This window comes from Passer domesticus, chromosome 4 (assembly GCF_036417665.1).
Source record: "Passer domesticus isolate bPasDom1 chromosome 4, bPasDom1.hap1, whole genome shotgun sequence".
NCBI lineage: Eukaryota > Metazoa > Chordata > Aves > Passeriformes > Passeridae > Passer > Passer domesticus.
In genome coordinates, this window is record NC_087477.1 from 54,932,895 (window position 1) to 54,948,260 (window position 15,366).

General features: G+C 43.3%; 1 protein-coding gene and 1 long non-coding RNA gene across 13 annotated transcripts in view; both read right to left on the reverse strand.

The window, feature by feature from the left end:
- The window catches only part of ZDHHC2 (zinc finger DHHC-type palmitoyltransferase 2), a 35,898-nt gene extending 25,004 nt beyond the window's left edge, over positions 1 to 10,894 (reverse strand). The window contains exons 1-3 of one of the 12 annotated variants that reach the window (XM_064418054.1): positions 10,406 to 10,493; positions 9,279 to 9,404; positions 6,850 to 6,999 (exon numbers count right to left, since the gene is read on the reverse strand). In XM_064418054.1, coding sequence (XP_064274124.1) covers positions 6,850 to 6,995 — 146 coding nt within the window. In that variant the 5' untranslated portion in view covers positions 6,996 to 6,999; positions 9,279 to 9,404; positions 10,406 to 10,493. The other 11 variants (XM_064418057.1, XM_064418062.1, XM_064418052.1 and 8 more) reach the window with 11 other exon arrangements.
- Positions 10,895 to 12,026: 1,132 nt separating this feature from the next.
- LOC135299263 (uncharacterized) lies at positions 12,027 to 15,259 on the reverse strand. Its single transcript, XR_010361278.1, has 2 exons — positions 14,672 to 15,259; positions 12,027 to 14,252 (listed from the first exon to the last, which is right to left on the reverse strand). It is a non-coding gene; the product is annotated as an uncharacterized LOC135299263 (long non-coding RNA).
- Between the last annotated feature and the right edge of the window lie 107 nt (positions 15,260 to 15,366).

Consider the following 15,366-nt stretch of genomic DNA (forward strand, 5'->3'; position numbering starts at 1 on the left):
AAAAGGAAATCATAAAAATTTGTTTAAATAGCAAATGATGTAACTCAATATTTAAACATTTTTTTTTCAGCCAAAGATGGAAGAGTAATCATCAAACAATACATGTTTAAGGATGCACACTATGAAGCTTCTATGCTGTGTACATTCATCACAAGAATAAGTACACAATATCAATTGCTTATAAGGTTTTTTGGCTCCTCTTCCCAGGCTCATCTCCTCATAACTAGGACCTCCATCTATCTGAAGCTGCCAAAGTTTAATCCAAGAAAAGCCATGTCCGAAGAGCATGTGGTTGCACAGGTTTCACTCTTTACGTTCTGTTCTTGAAGTGGAGGTGTCAGACTCCAGAACTGGTTTTGACACCAATATTTGGTAATACCTTAGATCTTCATAGCATAAAAACTGAAAGTAGACAAAAGTTGCATTTCCTTTAAGGAATTGCCCACGGATTACAAGACAGTAAGAGAGTGAAAAAGGGCAAGTGTGTCAGGTGTAGGTCACTCTAGGACATGAAACAGAAAGACGCGGACACTAGATTTTCCGAGGTAAAAAAAAAGGGAAGTCTAATTCTGACTCCAGCATTTAAAGATTTCTAAAAGTGACAGTGGGTTGGAGGTGCCACCTCTCCAATGACACTGGACAAACCAACAGTCCATCAAGTTTCTCCTCCTCCATAAAAAAATGCAAACCAATTAATTATTAACATAAAGTCTGTGAAAAAGTTCGTTACAAGAATGTAAACATAGAAGGCTTAGAAAAATTAAAAAAACCAGGGCGACAGGTGTAGAAGGGAGCACACAGATATCACGTATCAGTAACTGCATTTTCCTCTCTCGGTCATATTATTTAAAAGTAACCACAACAGGTATCTCAGAGAGATCAGAAACTCAAGATCAAAACCTCTTTTCACCCAAACCACTCCACTACACATTTATCCATTCCAGTTAAGCAGTCTACAAGCTGTGATACACTGGTGCCTACAACAGGACAGCAGATACACAGAGCTCTCATCCACTCTTGTTTTCCTAATAAAAATGATTGCACCAGGCTGGTCTTCAAGCAGCAGGCACAAGGCAACTCCCACCCGAAAAGCCAGAGAGCCATGCCCTCTGACTGATGGCTTAAACACAGGCTTGGTGATTGAGTTAAAGCCAGCATTTAAATACATCTTCCACATTGCAAGGGTGGACCACGGCCCCAGTGCTGCTCAATACCTTAACTAATGCTCTGGAAGAGTGAACACTTACACGTTTGCAGATGACACCACCATAGGGACAGCAGCTGGTACGTGCAGGACTTCCATTGAGAGGGACCACGACAGGCTGGGGGAATGAACCAATGGGGCCCTTATGGAATTAATGAGGGCAAACACAAAGTCCTTCACCTGTAAAGAAGCAATCCCCTGCAACAACACAGCCTAGGGACTGCTGGGCTGGAGCAGCTCCCTGGAAGAAGCCATGGAGTTGCTGGTGGGCAGCAGAAAGGGCGGCCAGCCACATGGGCTCCCTCAGCAGGGGCACGGCTGGTCAGCCAAGGGAAGGGTTTATCCCCCTCTGCACAGCATTCCTCAGAGCACACCAGGACACTGCGGGGATTTGGGGCCCCCAACACAACAAGGAGACAAGTCCAGGAGGAAGTGACAGGGACTCATCCTCTAAAGAGAGGCTGCACAGCCAAGGCCTTGTCAGCCCTGGAGAAGACATGGTTTTGGGACGGCCTCCAAGGACCTCCAGGGAGGCACTGGGGAACTGGGCTCTTCATACTGGCACAGAATGGGATGACAAGAGCCAGTAAGTGTAAGCTGAAAGGATCAGATTTGATAGAAGGAAAAACATTTCCACCATGAGAACCATTCACCAGCAGAGGAAGCTGTCCAGACATGTCACACTGCCTCCACCAGTGAAGTTTTTCAAGGCTCAAGGCAATAAAACCCTGAAGAACCTGGTGTGACCTCACACCTAGCCCTGATTTTATCAGGTGGTTGGACTAAATGAGCTGAGGTCCTCTCAAAAATGAATTATTCCACAATTCTGCAATTATAAAATAGGTCTATTAAAATGGAGATTTTAGTATAAATCCAGCAAAACAAGCACCTACCTTACCTGAGGGAAAGCAGTAAGCAACCATGTTTATAAAGCTCCTCAAAAAATCAGAAAGAAACCACAGAAGTTGCATAAGCCACTATAAAGTAAACTATATTCTGCCCTCAGTTTTCTGAACTCTTTAGAATTGGATAAGCTGAATATCCACCTAGACAACTGCTAGAGAAGAGCTGAAGGAACATGCATATACCTTTGACTCTGAGACGCAGACATGCTCCCCTACAATAATGCCAAAGAATTGTACAATTGTAAGAAAACAGTCATCCACCAGATGATTGTTTACAAAACAAAAGACATCTTCAGAGCTGATATGCAATTTAAAAGTGATGGAGTTCTCAAATTAAGACAAATTAGCCACTATTCAAATTCTGATTTTCTTTCTCCACTTGGAACGGTCAGCAAAGCATGCAGAAATTTTGCCAGTCTTCTTGGAGTAACTGCTCTCTGCTAATTAAAAAGTCACAGCCAAGCACACTTTGCAGAATCACCAGTTTCAAAACAAAATCTATTTCACCAACCTTCACAATAATTTGTAGCATTTTTCTCTCCTTACAAGGGAATGCCACAGAACACTGCTGTGAAAGCAATTGTAATCTTTTTTCCACCCCGTATCTTTGGATGAAATGTATTTACTAATGTGTCTGAGATATCTAAATTTTCCACAGTGTCTCTAAGTAAAGGACAGACAAAGCCAAATTTAGTAATTTCTACCAGACAGCAAGCTGAAAGTTTTTCAAAATTTCTGTCCACCTCCAGAAGAAATGCACTCCTCAGAGCCTACACCTGCACAGAGGACGGTCTTCTCAGCCTTTGCAGTATCTAGCTTGGACCCCAAATGCTCCTGACAGTCAGGACCACAAAGGCTAAAACACAAGTGCCAAGATGTCCAGTTAACCCCAGGAGGGTGAAAACATGTTTTTGGGTTTTGGGTTGTTTTTTTAATATATGTATCTTGTCATTTTAATTTAGTTTACCACCGAGAATAAATACAAAGTTATTTCATACACTCCTGAGCTGCAACCACTGTAAGAGACCAAACAAGGAAGAAGGGTGAAAAGAGATGCCAGTACCTTCAATCTTACCATCATTTTTCTCCACACATATTGCAGCCGGTGTTTACAAGACTGGCTGCACTGCCCAACAAGTATTCCCACAGATAGTGACAGAAAGGAACTGTGCAAGATATGCAATAACCTACATGAAATGAAGTACCAGTCCTTCTGCTTATGCCTTTTTAAATCACCTCTGACAAAGGCTCCCTGGAGGAGGAACAGTGTGTGGGAAAGTAATGGACAAGCATCTGCAATAAAACAGCGCCAGAGAGGAAATGAAGGTGTGGGGTTTTTTTGGTTGCGGCTTTTTTTGTTTGGTTGCTGGTTTGGTTTTTTTTGGGGCAGGGAGGGAGTGGGAGAACCTTTTGTTTTGCACCAATATGGCAGAACTGACCAACAGGGGAAAAAAATGGCTCTTACAAATCAAACTCTCTCCTAAATTCCTCCTTTTAGAAAGATTTAAACTTTCTATGTTTGTTGAATGACCATGATACAAAGACTCAGAGTAACTACAAGATGTTTACCCTAAGATCACACTAAAATTTTACTATTTGAGAACATGGAAAATAATTTTCTAATATGAAAAAATCCTCTAATTTTGGAGTTGATCAAAGAAATGTTTGCTATTTTCCCTGCCTTCTGAATAGCACATGATGTTTATTTAAACCAAATTTTGTATTTTTAGTAGAATCATTTGTATCAGTATTTCTGGCAGTTTTCTCATTTCTGTTTCAAGGGGTTACACTCAGTGTGGTGAAAAGTAGGTCAGACTGTGCATTCTGTCATTAATAAATATCAGCCGAAATGCTGCAAATGCATTTGCTGATAGTTAAACAGCACAGAAAATAGTATGGGTAAAAAGCATTTATGTCTATGATGACTAAAATAAACACAAAGGACATGGCAATCCCAACTGCTAAGCAATTTCTGGGAGAAAACAGGGTAAATCCCTTTGAGACCAAAATGGAATGATACTCTTGTATACTCAGAGATGGAAATAATTATAAAAACATGACCTGCCTTCAGGAAAATCATTAAAAAGTTACAGCTTTGTTTGCCTGAGATACTGCAGGGGCCAATTTCATTAAGAATCACCCTTGCACTGCTAAAGCATCAGGATGCCATTTACAGTTCAGCACCAGCAGACTGTCACATCATTAGAGCCTCTCTGGTTCATTACGCAGCTCGCAGATGGTGCTCATCAGAATTAGGGACCAGGCTGGGACAGACACAGGATTTCAGCCAACGGAGATGCCAATTTCCTGAGCCAGAAACATTGCTCCGTGCTTGCCCCAAGCAGCCAGAAACAGAAACAGCACATTCAATAGTCAATGCCACTAAGCAGCCCGCACTTGCAGAGAACAATTGTAAAGATGACAGAATGCTGCGTTTCAAAAGATCTTAAAAAGTCCAGGATGGTTTCCATCACCTAACTAGTTTGCTAGGAAGAGAAATCACATCACTGGACGCCTTGCACACTGGGTCAGACCAAGTGGATTTCCTATTTCTTCAATTTCCACTTCTTTTCTCCAGAAATCTTAATTCTCACTCAACCATGTAATAACTAGGTAGATGTCCATCTCCACATAGCTAGAGACATGGTAAGACACACTGCTAGTACAAACCCCAAAAGATTTTGAAAGATAGATTTCATATAAAAATGTGCATTGGTTTTGTAATGTCAAATTTTGCTTGACTTCTAAACCCAAAATCAAAGTTTCTGAACTGTAAATGAAATGGCTAGATTTAAAAACAATGAAAAAAATAAAAAAAAGAAAATGGGAGAAAGCAATTAATTTTTTAATATACAAAATTTTGCTATCATATTTTATGTATATTTTTTAAATATTTAAATCATTGGAATGGGAAAACAAGATATATCTGATGCAGAGACTCTGCAGCCACATCTATAAATAGCTGGTTCTCTCAAACTTTTATGAAGAATCAGTCTTGGATCTGATTCACAAAACTAAGTACACATTTTATCTTTATAGCATATTTGAAGCTGTAAAACACTTATCTATAGATGCAGTTTTACTCAGCTCTGTGCACACATAAAAGTGTTTTATAGTTTTGACAAGTGTTCTGTCATTCCCTGCAATAGTCCTTTAGTAAAAATATCAGTGCTTGCAATAAAAACCTACCTCTCTGCTAGACAGAGCAGTGATTTGCATTGATTCAGAGAGACAAGGTGCCTCCAGTGCTTGGTTTCAGGACAAAAGTAACAGAAATATTTCCAGGATATTTAAGGTTGGCATAGGTAGTCATCAATAACCCATACATTTGCAATTGATGGTATTTGCAAATGTTTCAGAAGATTCATTTTAACGCTGTGCCCATCAAACTGCACCACTGTCCACCTGTCCAGCAGCAGCTGCTATTTGGTACCTTTGCATGTAAGGTCACAAAACCACTGCCTTTGGTATGACTAAGAGCTGACTTAAATCTTTCTTCTTTACAAACTTCCCATTTACCTTCCAAGTCACAAAGACAGACTGAAGAATGGAAAGTGTCCAGCACTACCAAAGTTGTAGACACTTGTGTTGCCAGTATTGCCAGACAATTTTCAGCAAACAAAAACGGCACCCTGACAAGAACAATTCCTAAAGTCATGTATCAAGCAGTGTTAAATCTTTACCTGAAAATATAATCTTGTCCAGTAACCATATCTTCACCATAAACCTTATGTTTCCAACTTCAAGCCATGGTTTACATCTGAAGGCACAAAACCCACAGGTAATACACTGGGCACTACATGGAGAGATAACCAGCCATGCTTAAATAGACATCAATTCTGCTCCAGAGCTGTGGAATTGCACCTGCCTCCGAAAGTCTGAGAAAGCATTCAAATGAAATTTGGGAAATGCAGAGGAGCACTGCTGGCTATAATCCAGAAGCCAATTGTGCTTCAGCCCCCCCCAGTTTTGAAACTTCTCAAAGTAACCACAGATGTCAGAGTCGGGGGGGGGGGGGGGGGGGGGAAGGGTAGTATTTCCAAAATATGGAATAAAAATGCAAATTTTCTTGGACCAAAGTACTTTTGTACTTTAGCAGCTAATGTGCAGACAGGGTATTTAACCAGTATTTGACAACAGCCAACTGCAATGTTACAAAGTACTTGTATTTCTATAGACAAACCTAAGCTCTAAATGGTTACAGGACATAAGCTGCAAGAACCATAAATCCTTTAATACTGAGCAAAGAGCTGGAATCCAGCTGACCAAATCCTGGGTCCATCTCTTTTTTTTCTTTTTAGCTTTTTTTTCTCCCCACCCTATCAGCTTCCATCTCCTTATTTTCTGCCACTTCTGATGCCCTGCTGATACTGTGCCAAGCCCATAGGGCATGTATTAATTCTGCCTCTAAACTGTGATGAATTAAGCAGCTTTATATCCTGTTATAATTCCATTCCACTGATGGTTCACAGGGTCAAAAACCTCAATTCAGCACTAATCAATCTGATCCTCCAGCAAAAATCTTTCATGCTCATTAACATCTTTAGCGGCTGGATGTCATTCCATGCTTTCTGTTCCATTCTGAAAGTAGCTGTGGACAGATACAAGTCACATATTCTATACTAAAAACAAAGATGTGACTTATGAGCATTACTGACAGTACTGTGAATGTCTTGTTGTACCCCCTCTGCAGCTATGTTCCAGTCATTTATTCTTTTCCATAACAGGGAAATCACTCACCAGGTGGCAATATTTCCTCCCTTTCCCTTCACTGGAGTAGCTACAAAATGCTTATTTCTCGTTTGTTCCACAGTAAATCTATTTTCCTTCTTCAAAATTACAAATTCAAGCTGCATTTTCTGACAGGATTCCCTGAGGAAGAGCATTATCCTGTGAATTAAAATTAGTGCCATGTAAAAATGGATCAAAACTGAACAAAACATTCATTTTCTATTGGCTACAGGATATCTACAGGATAACCCTTTCATCAGCTAAGCTGTTATTTTTTCCTAAAAACATCTGTCACAATGTTGCCTAATTTTTTACATTTTCCTTGTTACATCCACCTCCAAATCATGAGCAGGTAGGAAATCAAAACAAAACAAAAGGATGTTAGTATCTCCATTTTGAAAGAATATTTCTGACAAATAGCTATCAGAAACTGCACATAACTACTGTTCTGCCTTACCTAAAGCATGGAATGGATAACTCCTCCAAGTCCCTTATGGTTCTACCAACATGAATTAGAGATGTATCTAAGAAGGGAAATGTAAGAATACTTTTTTTCCTTTGCATTTGAAGTATGCAAAGATTTTAAGAAACACTGAATTTCCATTTTCAGGTTTTCATAACAGTGAATCCAATGTGTATTTTCTGAATATAAACACATGGATAGAGGTGCTCGGGTGAAGTATTTCATTTGCACTTCATGTTACTGTTGTTCCATGTATCCTAGGTTGAAATTTCAGTAGCTTGAGCTATCAAAGTTCACTGTAGTCACTGTGCACTGCCTGTATTTCCCCATTCTTTTTAGAGAAAGAGCAACAAATCTGTATCTGTTAGGCTCTCATAAACACACTCAAATTTTTTTAAGGTAAGGAATAATTAAAGACACAGTAATTTTAAACGCAAAGTTATTCAGGGTGAAAAAAGAAGTACTACTACTACTAGACAGGGCTTGTGAGATGAGAGTACTGGCAAAATCAAGAGAATTACACTGGATTAGGGGTAAGCAATTTTTAGTTGAGTGTTTTAAGACCAACTCTCATACACATTTGATTGCAGTATTCATTCTACATCCAGCAGAAAGAACTGTTTGCTAGTGTTCAACATCTTTCTCCTTCTCGTTAAAGGTTAAAGCTGCACAAGCACTTACCTGAATCCACTCATAAAAGAGAGAATTCTAGACATGGCAATACTAGTGTTAAAACCAGTGGATTATTTTTCTAAGACCCCTTTTTGTTTCTAAAATGCTACTCAATAATGTAACTACTCAGCTTTAGGTATATAAGGAATCAGCTTAGTAGATTTCTTAAAAAAAAAAAAAATTCCCTTGTATAATGCTCGGATGAAATAAAAAAAACACCAATAAATAAACTCTAACAAAAAACCCCACAAACCCACTTAAAATACCTCATTTGAAACACTTTCTCATCATTAGAAGCTCAAAGAGACCACTTACATTATTACAACAGCGCAGTCCTTGCTAGGTCCTATTGCACAACAGTTAACACTGTTCCCTGTATGTTGCCAGCCTCAATGACAGAAAGCTGCAGAAAAAACCCCAGCTATATACGTCCTCTTTAGCATTCAGTGCTGCAGGAATAAAAGAAGCACTGAACAGACAGGCTGGCTTCAAAGCACTGAAATGCTTTACAGTCTATTCCTGCCGTTGGCTTTCGTTCCAGAGTTGTTAGTTATTCCTTCTGTTGTTTACACTAAATATTCATTAGTAAGACAAAACACAAGCTTATTTTATTTTAATATGCCAAAAATGAGGGAAAACACCCATATATAGATAAAAGATGGAATTACTGGCGATCGTGGATGACTATTACGCTGAATTGAAAACCTGGTGAGACAGCTCCCACTGGAACGTGTGGGGGTGGGTGGGAAATAAACAAACAAACAAATCACCCTTGTCCATTGGAAGGAATTCAGTTAAAATATGCTTTAGCTGAGCCCCAGGATTTCACTTCCTCGCCCTCCCATTGCAGGCCTTTTGCTCAAAGAATCAGTGAACCAGAGTTTATAGTCTGAAGCAAGTTTCAAGCACGTCGTCTCCTTAAGAGCTACCTACTTTCAGGTAAGCTAAAACCCAATCTTCCTCTGTTGCACAGTTATGCAAAATAAAAAATACAGTAGAATACTGAAGCAGTAGTGCCCAGAACAAGCCTACTGTACGTACCACAAGGCTGCATACATTAGAACATTAACTAGAGTGGCTTTTCCCTGGAACATCCTTGCCCTCCTCGTGTCAGCTTACAGTTCTCCTTTCCAGGCTTACTCAGTAAATTCCCAGAACCCTACAGACAATTTGCTTCCTTGTGCTGGAGGTAGACACTTCATTGTTCCTCTCACAACGGCACAGCAACTTTATTGAAGAGTGTTGTTTAAAATGAACAGATTTGAATGGTGTTAGCAAAGGAAAAAAATGCAAAAAACCTAACCTCCAATACAGGAATTACAGCAAGTCTTGATACAAAAACCAGAGGTGCTAGGCCTGGCAATCACTTTTTGCTTAATCCCTCAACTGCTCAGCCAAGCATTCATAGGACAAGAATCCTATCAGTCTTCTGCATGCAATTAAAAAAAGATAAAATTAAAAATTAGGTACTAGTCTGATGAGATTTTCAACACAAACAGCTGAAAACTAAGTACATCTAACTTATATTCCCATGTGCCATTATGCTGACATTGTTACTGAAACATCAGTATGCCACACATCAGCCTCTAAAAATCAGATTCAATGGTTTTCTACAAGATACACTGAAACAGAACCAAAATCAGAAAAAAACGTTCCAAACCAAGGGAGGCCGGTGAGCTGGTCGTTTAACAAACCCTTCTGGCTCGGCTGCTCTAACTCACACAAATGCTCACATCCCACCCAGCCTCCAGTAAGCACTGAACGAGCCGCCCCACGCTAAGGGTCAGGTGTCAAGGAGCGCGGTCAGGACGACTTCCCAATGTCCTGGCAGGCTGCCGATGACAAAGAAGGGCTCAAGAAGTTGCGACAGCTGGGCATTTTCTAGACGACTGAAGGGAGGCACAGGGAGACTCGAGGATTTCCTGTTACCTATTCCTGCTTCCACGTCCGCCCCCAAATGGCCCTGTACATGTGTGTGTGCATGTGTGCGTGTCGAAGGGACGGCGAACTCTGCTCAGCCACCGGCACGGCCAGCCCCGTTCCCCGTGTCCGGGGCTGGGACCGGCCACGCTCTGCGCACTCCACGGAGGGAAACTCACGCCTGTGGAAAGCCCCGCGCGCCCGGCTCCCTCCCGGCGTGGCAGTGGAAGCCAGCGCGATGGTCGCGGGGATATCGGGCAGCGCGGATGCCCCTCGCCCGCCCAGGGAGCCGGGGCACGGGGGGTCCGGTCCGGTCCAGCCCAGCCCAGCCCCGGACACGGTCCGGGCGTGGCGGCGGCAGTCGCAGCAGCAGCAGCTGGGGGCGGCCCCGGCGCGACAACAACAGAGGCGGCCGCCCGTGCCCGTGCCCGTGCCCGGCTGCGCTCCCCGGCACGGGCGGCGGAGCCCACCCGCGTCCCGCCCGCCCCCCGCCGCCGCGGCGGCACTCACGCAGGCAGAGCTGGGTGACATAGGCGTAGTAGGACCAGCAGAGGATGCTGGAGATGAAGAGCACCGGCACCCAGTAGAGCAGCCGCTGGCAGCGCCGCCGCACGCCGCCCCAAGCGCCCGGCGCCCCGGCTGCCGGCGGCGCCGCCATCTTCCCGCACCGCATCCCGGCCGCTCGCTCCGGGGGCCCGGGCCCCGGCCGCGCTCCCCGCCGGAGCCCGCCCCGGCCCCACCCTCCCGGCACGGCCGCTCCTCCCACCGCCCGCCCGCCGCTCCCCCCGGGCTGGGCAGGGCAGGGCAGGGCGGCGGGGACAGAGCCGCCCCGCAGCCCGTGGCGTCCTGTCGAGGTCCGGCTGTCCGTGCCGGGCCGGGGGCACGGGTGCCGCCGCCAAGTCGGGCGCAGCGGCCCCGCCCGGCGCAGGGCGCGGCTCCGGCCTCGGGCGGCCGCCACGTGCCCGGGCGCTGGGGCGGGCGGTGCCCTGTGCTCGACGCCGCTTCCCTCATCATCCGCCCCTGAAACCGGGATGGCGACGCTTAACAGCGCCCTGCAAGCGCTTTAAAACACCCGGTTACACAAAGCGCTGCCTGGTTTGCAAGTAACGCTTCGGAGTGCAGGGAACAAGTGTTGTGGGCGGCCGCGGTGGGCAGGCACGGCTGGCTTGTGGCTTTTGGCAGCTGTTCGTGCAGGGGAAGGTGGCGGAAGGTTGTGCTGACTCACCCTTCCCAGAAAGGCTTTACTTTATACTCATCGTAATGAAACGCTTGTGAACTATAACAGCGAAGCCCGCCTGCGTTAGGTTGTGTGCACCCCAGTCGTTGCTGAATGATCACTGCAAAGTCAGTAATGTCGAGCAGGGCCTGTAGTATGGCTTCCATCTGCTAGAATGTCTCAGAGCATCACGGGTGCAGTAGGTGGGAAGTAGCTGGTGGATTAAAATGGGTTTGGACTTTGAAAAAAAATTTGTCTAATCTCATGCAGGAAACTACACATGAAGATAAGTAATCTCTATCTGGAAGGCATACAAATGCCATTAAGAAAAAGGCTGCGAGAGAGGAAAAAAATATTGGAGAAAACGAGACAGAACCAATGGCAGGTGTTGCTGGCAGGTTCCAGAATAGGAAATGGAGTAGCTGTAGTATCTTTGTTGAAGAGACACAAAAGAAGTTGCCCATATGGCTGCAGTGTTTTTATGTGATGCAAAATCATGCACCCCTCTTATTGTAAGATCAAATTGAGTCATTTCAGTTAGCCACCTGAACTGAGTGAATGACCAACAAAGGATAATGTATTGAGAGGGATTATATATATATATATATATATATATATATATATATATCCTATGGTCATAAATCATCTATGCCTGTTCAGGAAAAAGACTTGTATATCATTCTGAAGGGCTCAGCAAAACCATTTCCTCAATGTATGGTTATTACAGTAGAGAAATGAAAGAAATATGCTACCAAAAGATTGGAACATAATAATTTTAAAAAAGACTCTGCATAATGGGGAATTTTGTATTACACATTTAAAGGTAAAGATACAGTGAATGGTGCTGAAAAGATAGATTTTATATTCCTGCATGCTATATTTCTCAAAACAAGAGTAAAGGGATTGAAACCAATATGATGTAGACAATAAAAGCATTTTATTTTACCTTAATTAATTGTCCAAGTCATCGCTGAAGCCAGCATTTTAACAGAACAGTTAAAGGATTTTGCTTTACTATGTTTTAATGAAAACATCTGTGATTATTCAACACAGATTTTAAAAGCAGAAGGAATAAGATTGCCACTGCCTGAAGGCAAGCCCCATGCTCTGCTGGAAAAAGTTAAAAGAAATGAAGGCAATTAAATTCATTTGATGGCTTTTTGCACTTATTTGGAAATACGTGACAGTGACCTCTCTCAGGTACCAAGGATAATGCATCTGTTGTAGTCTGTGTTTCCAGGGAGACATGTCTGTACCTTGAGAAGTTTGCAGCTAGATGCTGTGTATGTAAGGATGAAGTAGGTTTTGCATTGTCTTAGAGGCTATGAAAAGATTTCTCCTGTAAACCATTTTAAAATGCTGTATGTGACATGGGGCTTATTAACAACACATGCCAGGAAAACACAGTAAACACTAGAGAAAATGTCATAATATAGTCATTTATTCTTTGGGATCATAGTTATTATAAAATATTATGCATATAGAGAGGTGTTAGTTTGCCAGGAGTGTGGGAATAAAAAGATGATGTGTTACAAAGACCTTAAATTATATCATACAAATTCTGTTCAGAAGCTTTTCATTATCCCTTCATGGAAATGGGCTTGTGTAGTTCAGCATTCTACCTTTTCCATGGCCACTACCACTCTCTGCTCACTGCTCAACTTTCACAATAATCAGAATTCTCTTATTTCATATGCTAGTAATTACATGAATAATTGCTATAGTGTATGCTTTACCATAGCTCCAAAATCATGGTTGTCTGGTTCAAAATTAGTGAAATAAACAGGCAAACTCATTTCAATTTAGATGGAACAAAACAGCTTGCCCTGATTAATACTCTGAATTACCTTGGAGCATCCTTTGGTCAGAGACCTGTAAAAAATCCCTCTCTCCTGTCCTTGTGTCTTTTCCCCATGGACATGGGTTCTCTAGCTCTCCCTCATGTCCACAGTTACCTTCCATTCCTTCCATGACTCTCAGCACTCTCCAGCTGGGTCATGAGACATCCTTTCCACCATGCTTTTCCTCCTCTTCCTCCCTCTGTGGTATGACCTGCAGAAATTTTAGGTAACACAGAAAAACTCAACAACAAGCATATTCAAAGGAGCATTGTGTTATGGCAGAAGTAAGTCTTGGGATAGTCCAAGCCATTGGGTATTAATGGAGAGATTTCCCAAAGCAGTGTACTTGGGCTTTGTCTCTACAGTGAGAGAGGTTATTTGGGGCACAGTTTATTGCTGCTTGTATGACATGTTCGAAAGAAAAAGAGAGAGGAAATGAAGGTAATTTTCTTGTCAGGAGCTGGGCTGAAGGAAGCTCGGGTTTGAGGAGGCAGCTTGAGTGTTTGGCAAATTGAAATAAAATGTTCTTGTCATAAGTGGTACCACTCAGGCTTTCCCCTCAGGCAAGGTATATGCAAATTATTGCTGGTAGATTTTTTAAAATGTGTCTCTCCTGGCATACATTTGGGTATTTCTAGCATTGCTGCTTCTGACAATTCTCTGTACCCAGTTGTGCAAAGGGATGTTAAAGGAAGGGGTTGCCACCCATAGATCTGGGGCTGGGCATCCTTCTCCCTGCTGGACCCGTGTGGGGGCCTGGTGTCTCTGTCCCAGGCTGGTGAAAGTGGCTGCTACTTTCCTGCTCAACCAGCAGCAACTTCAACAGCACCTCTGCCCAGGGCTCACTCAAGTACCAACAAACAGCCTTTCCCTTTTTTCCCCTTTGGCTGTCAAGGCTGAGGGTCACTACTGAAAACACACATGCCTCCCTCCTCTACCCTCACAAGCACATGCATTGTTGCAGATCCCCAAGTACAGGCATGGCCTCCCTGGTTTTCTGACAGCCCTGCCCAGATCCTCAGCCTTCTTACCTGCCCCATGGTCCCAAATCACCAGCTGAACAGCTTGGTGCTCACTGCATTCTGAAACAAGCATCCTCCCTCTCCACATACCCTTGCCACATACTCTGGCTGACCAGGGCTGTCCCTGTTGTTGTCTCTGTGAGTGTTGTTCAGGTACATTGTACATCTCTGTGTTTGGCTTCCTCCCTTTGTCATTCCGCTTGATAAGGTCCTTGATTAGATGACATTAATGAAGCAGGTACTCCCTCCTTCCATTTGCTCTGACAGGTAGATTCCAGCTGGGTTCATATACAGAATGGGGAGTGAAAACTGCCTCTTTCTGAAGCAAGGCATCTTGATACCCTTAGCATGCAGTCCTAATTAAAAACTACTTCTTTAATTAAAAACTACTCCTTTGCACGTCTAGGGGGCTCTTCTCCTCTCTGTAAGCAATCTGATACAGTGGAATACTTCCTCCCCCACCAGGTCCCATGTATTCAGTGGAGGAGGAGGGACAGTAGGACAGGAAAACAGATATTTACTCCTACACAAGTGCAATACACAGAGCAGCAGCTCAAAGCAGGAATACACACAGACAGACAGGCACGCAGCACCCACTGGGTGAACCAGCAGCCCTGCAGGGATGCTCCTGGCCTTCCTGACAGTGACTGTGCTGCTTGCATCTCTCCAGAATGTTTGGGTGTGGGACCACACTTACCACACACAGGAAAAGAAATCTCTGCAACATTTCTGGTGTAAGATATCACCTGGAAAATGTATCCCAGCTGGAGTTAGGGACCATCTGTGTATAGTTCGTAGCTCCTGGCTACATGAAAACAAGCAGTTAAGTAGCCTCCCCAGTCTCAGGCTAGTTGTCAAATGTATTTTAATTGAAGGGCTGGCCTTGCTCACCATCTCATCCCGGCTTGCTGCTTAATTATTTGCAACTGTTTATGTGCCCAAATCTAACTGTTGTATTTTTTTTTCTTAAATTTTTGTGGCAATTTTCCTGGTTCCCCACAGGAGAGGCCCATTTAGCTCCTTTCCAATTCCTTCCTCAAATCTTGATTTCTACCTCTGTATTGATACAATACTGTATTTGTCAGAGTCTGCCTCCAGGGAAGTTTTTTTCAAGTCCTATTTGGGCTTATTATCCACCCACTCTTCTGTCACTTTCAGTGGTAATTTTTTTCATTGCATTGTTTTGTTTTTTTTCCCCAGATGCATTCATCGGGGAATTTTCATTCCCTTGCTGCTTTTCCCTTTGTCACTTCAGGTGGGAAACATGGGAAAAAAAGAAACCAGTTCCAATCAGTACTAGCTGTTGTACAATGGAGCTCTGTACAGTGCCCTAAAGCAGGTCTCTGCTTAGGCAAAAATCAAAACCCCTGCAGCAGAAAACCCTTCAAGAGC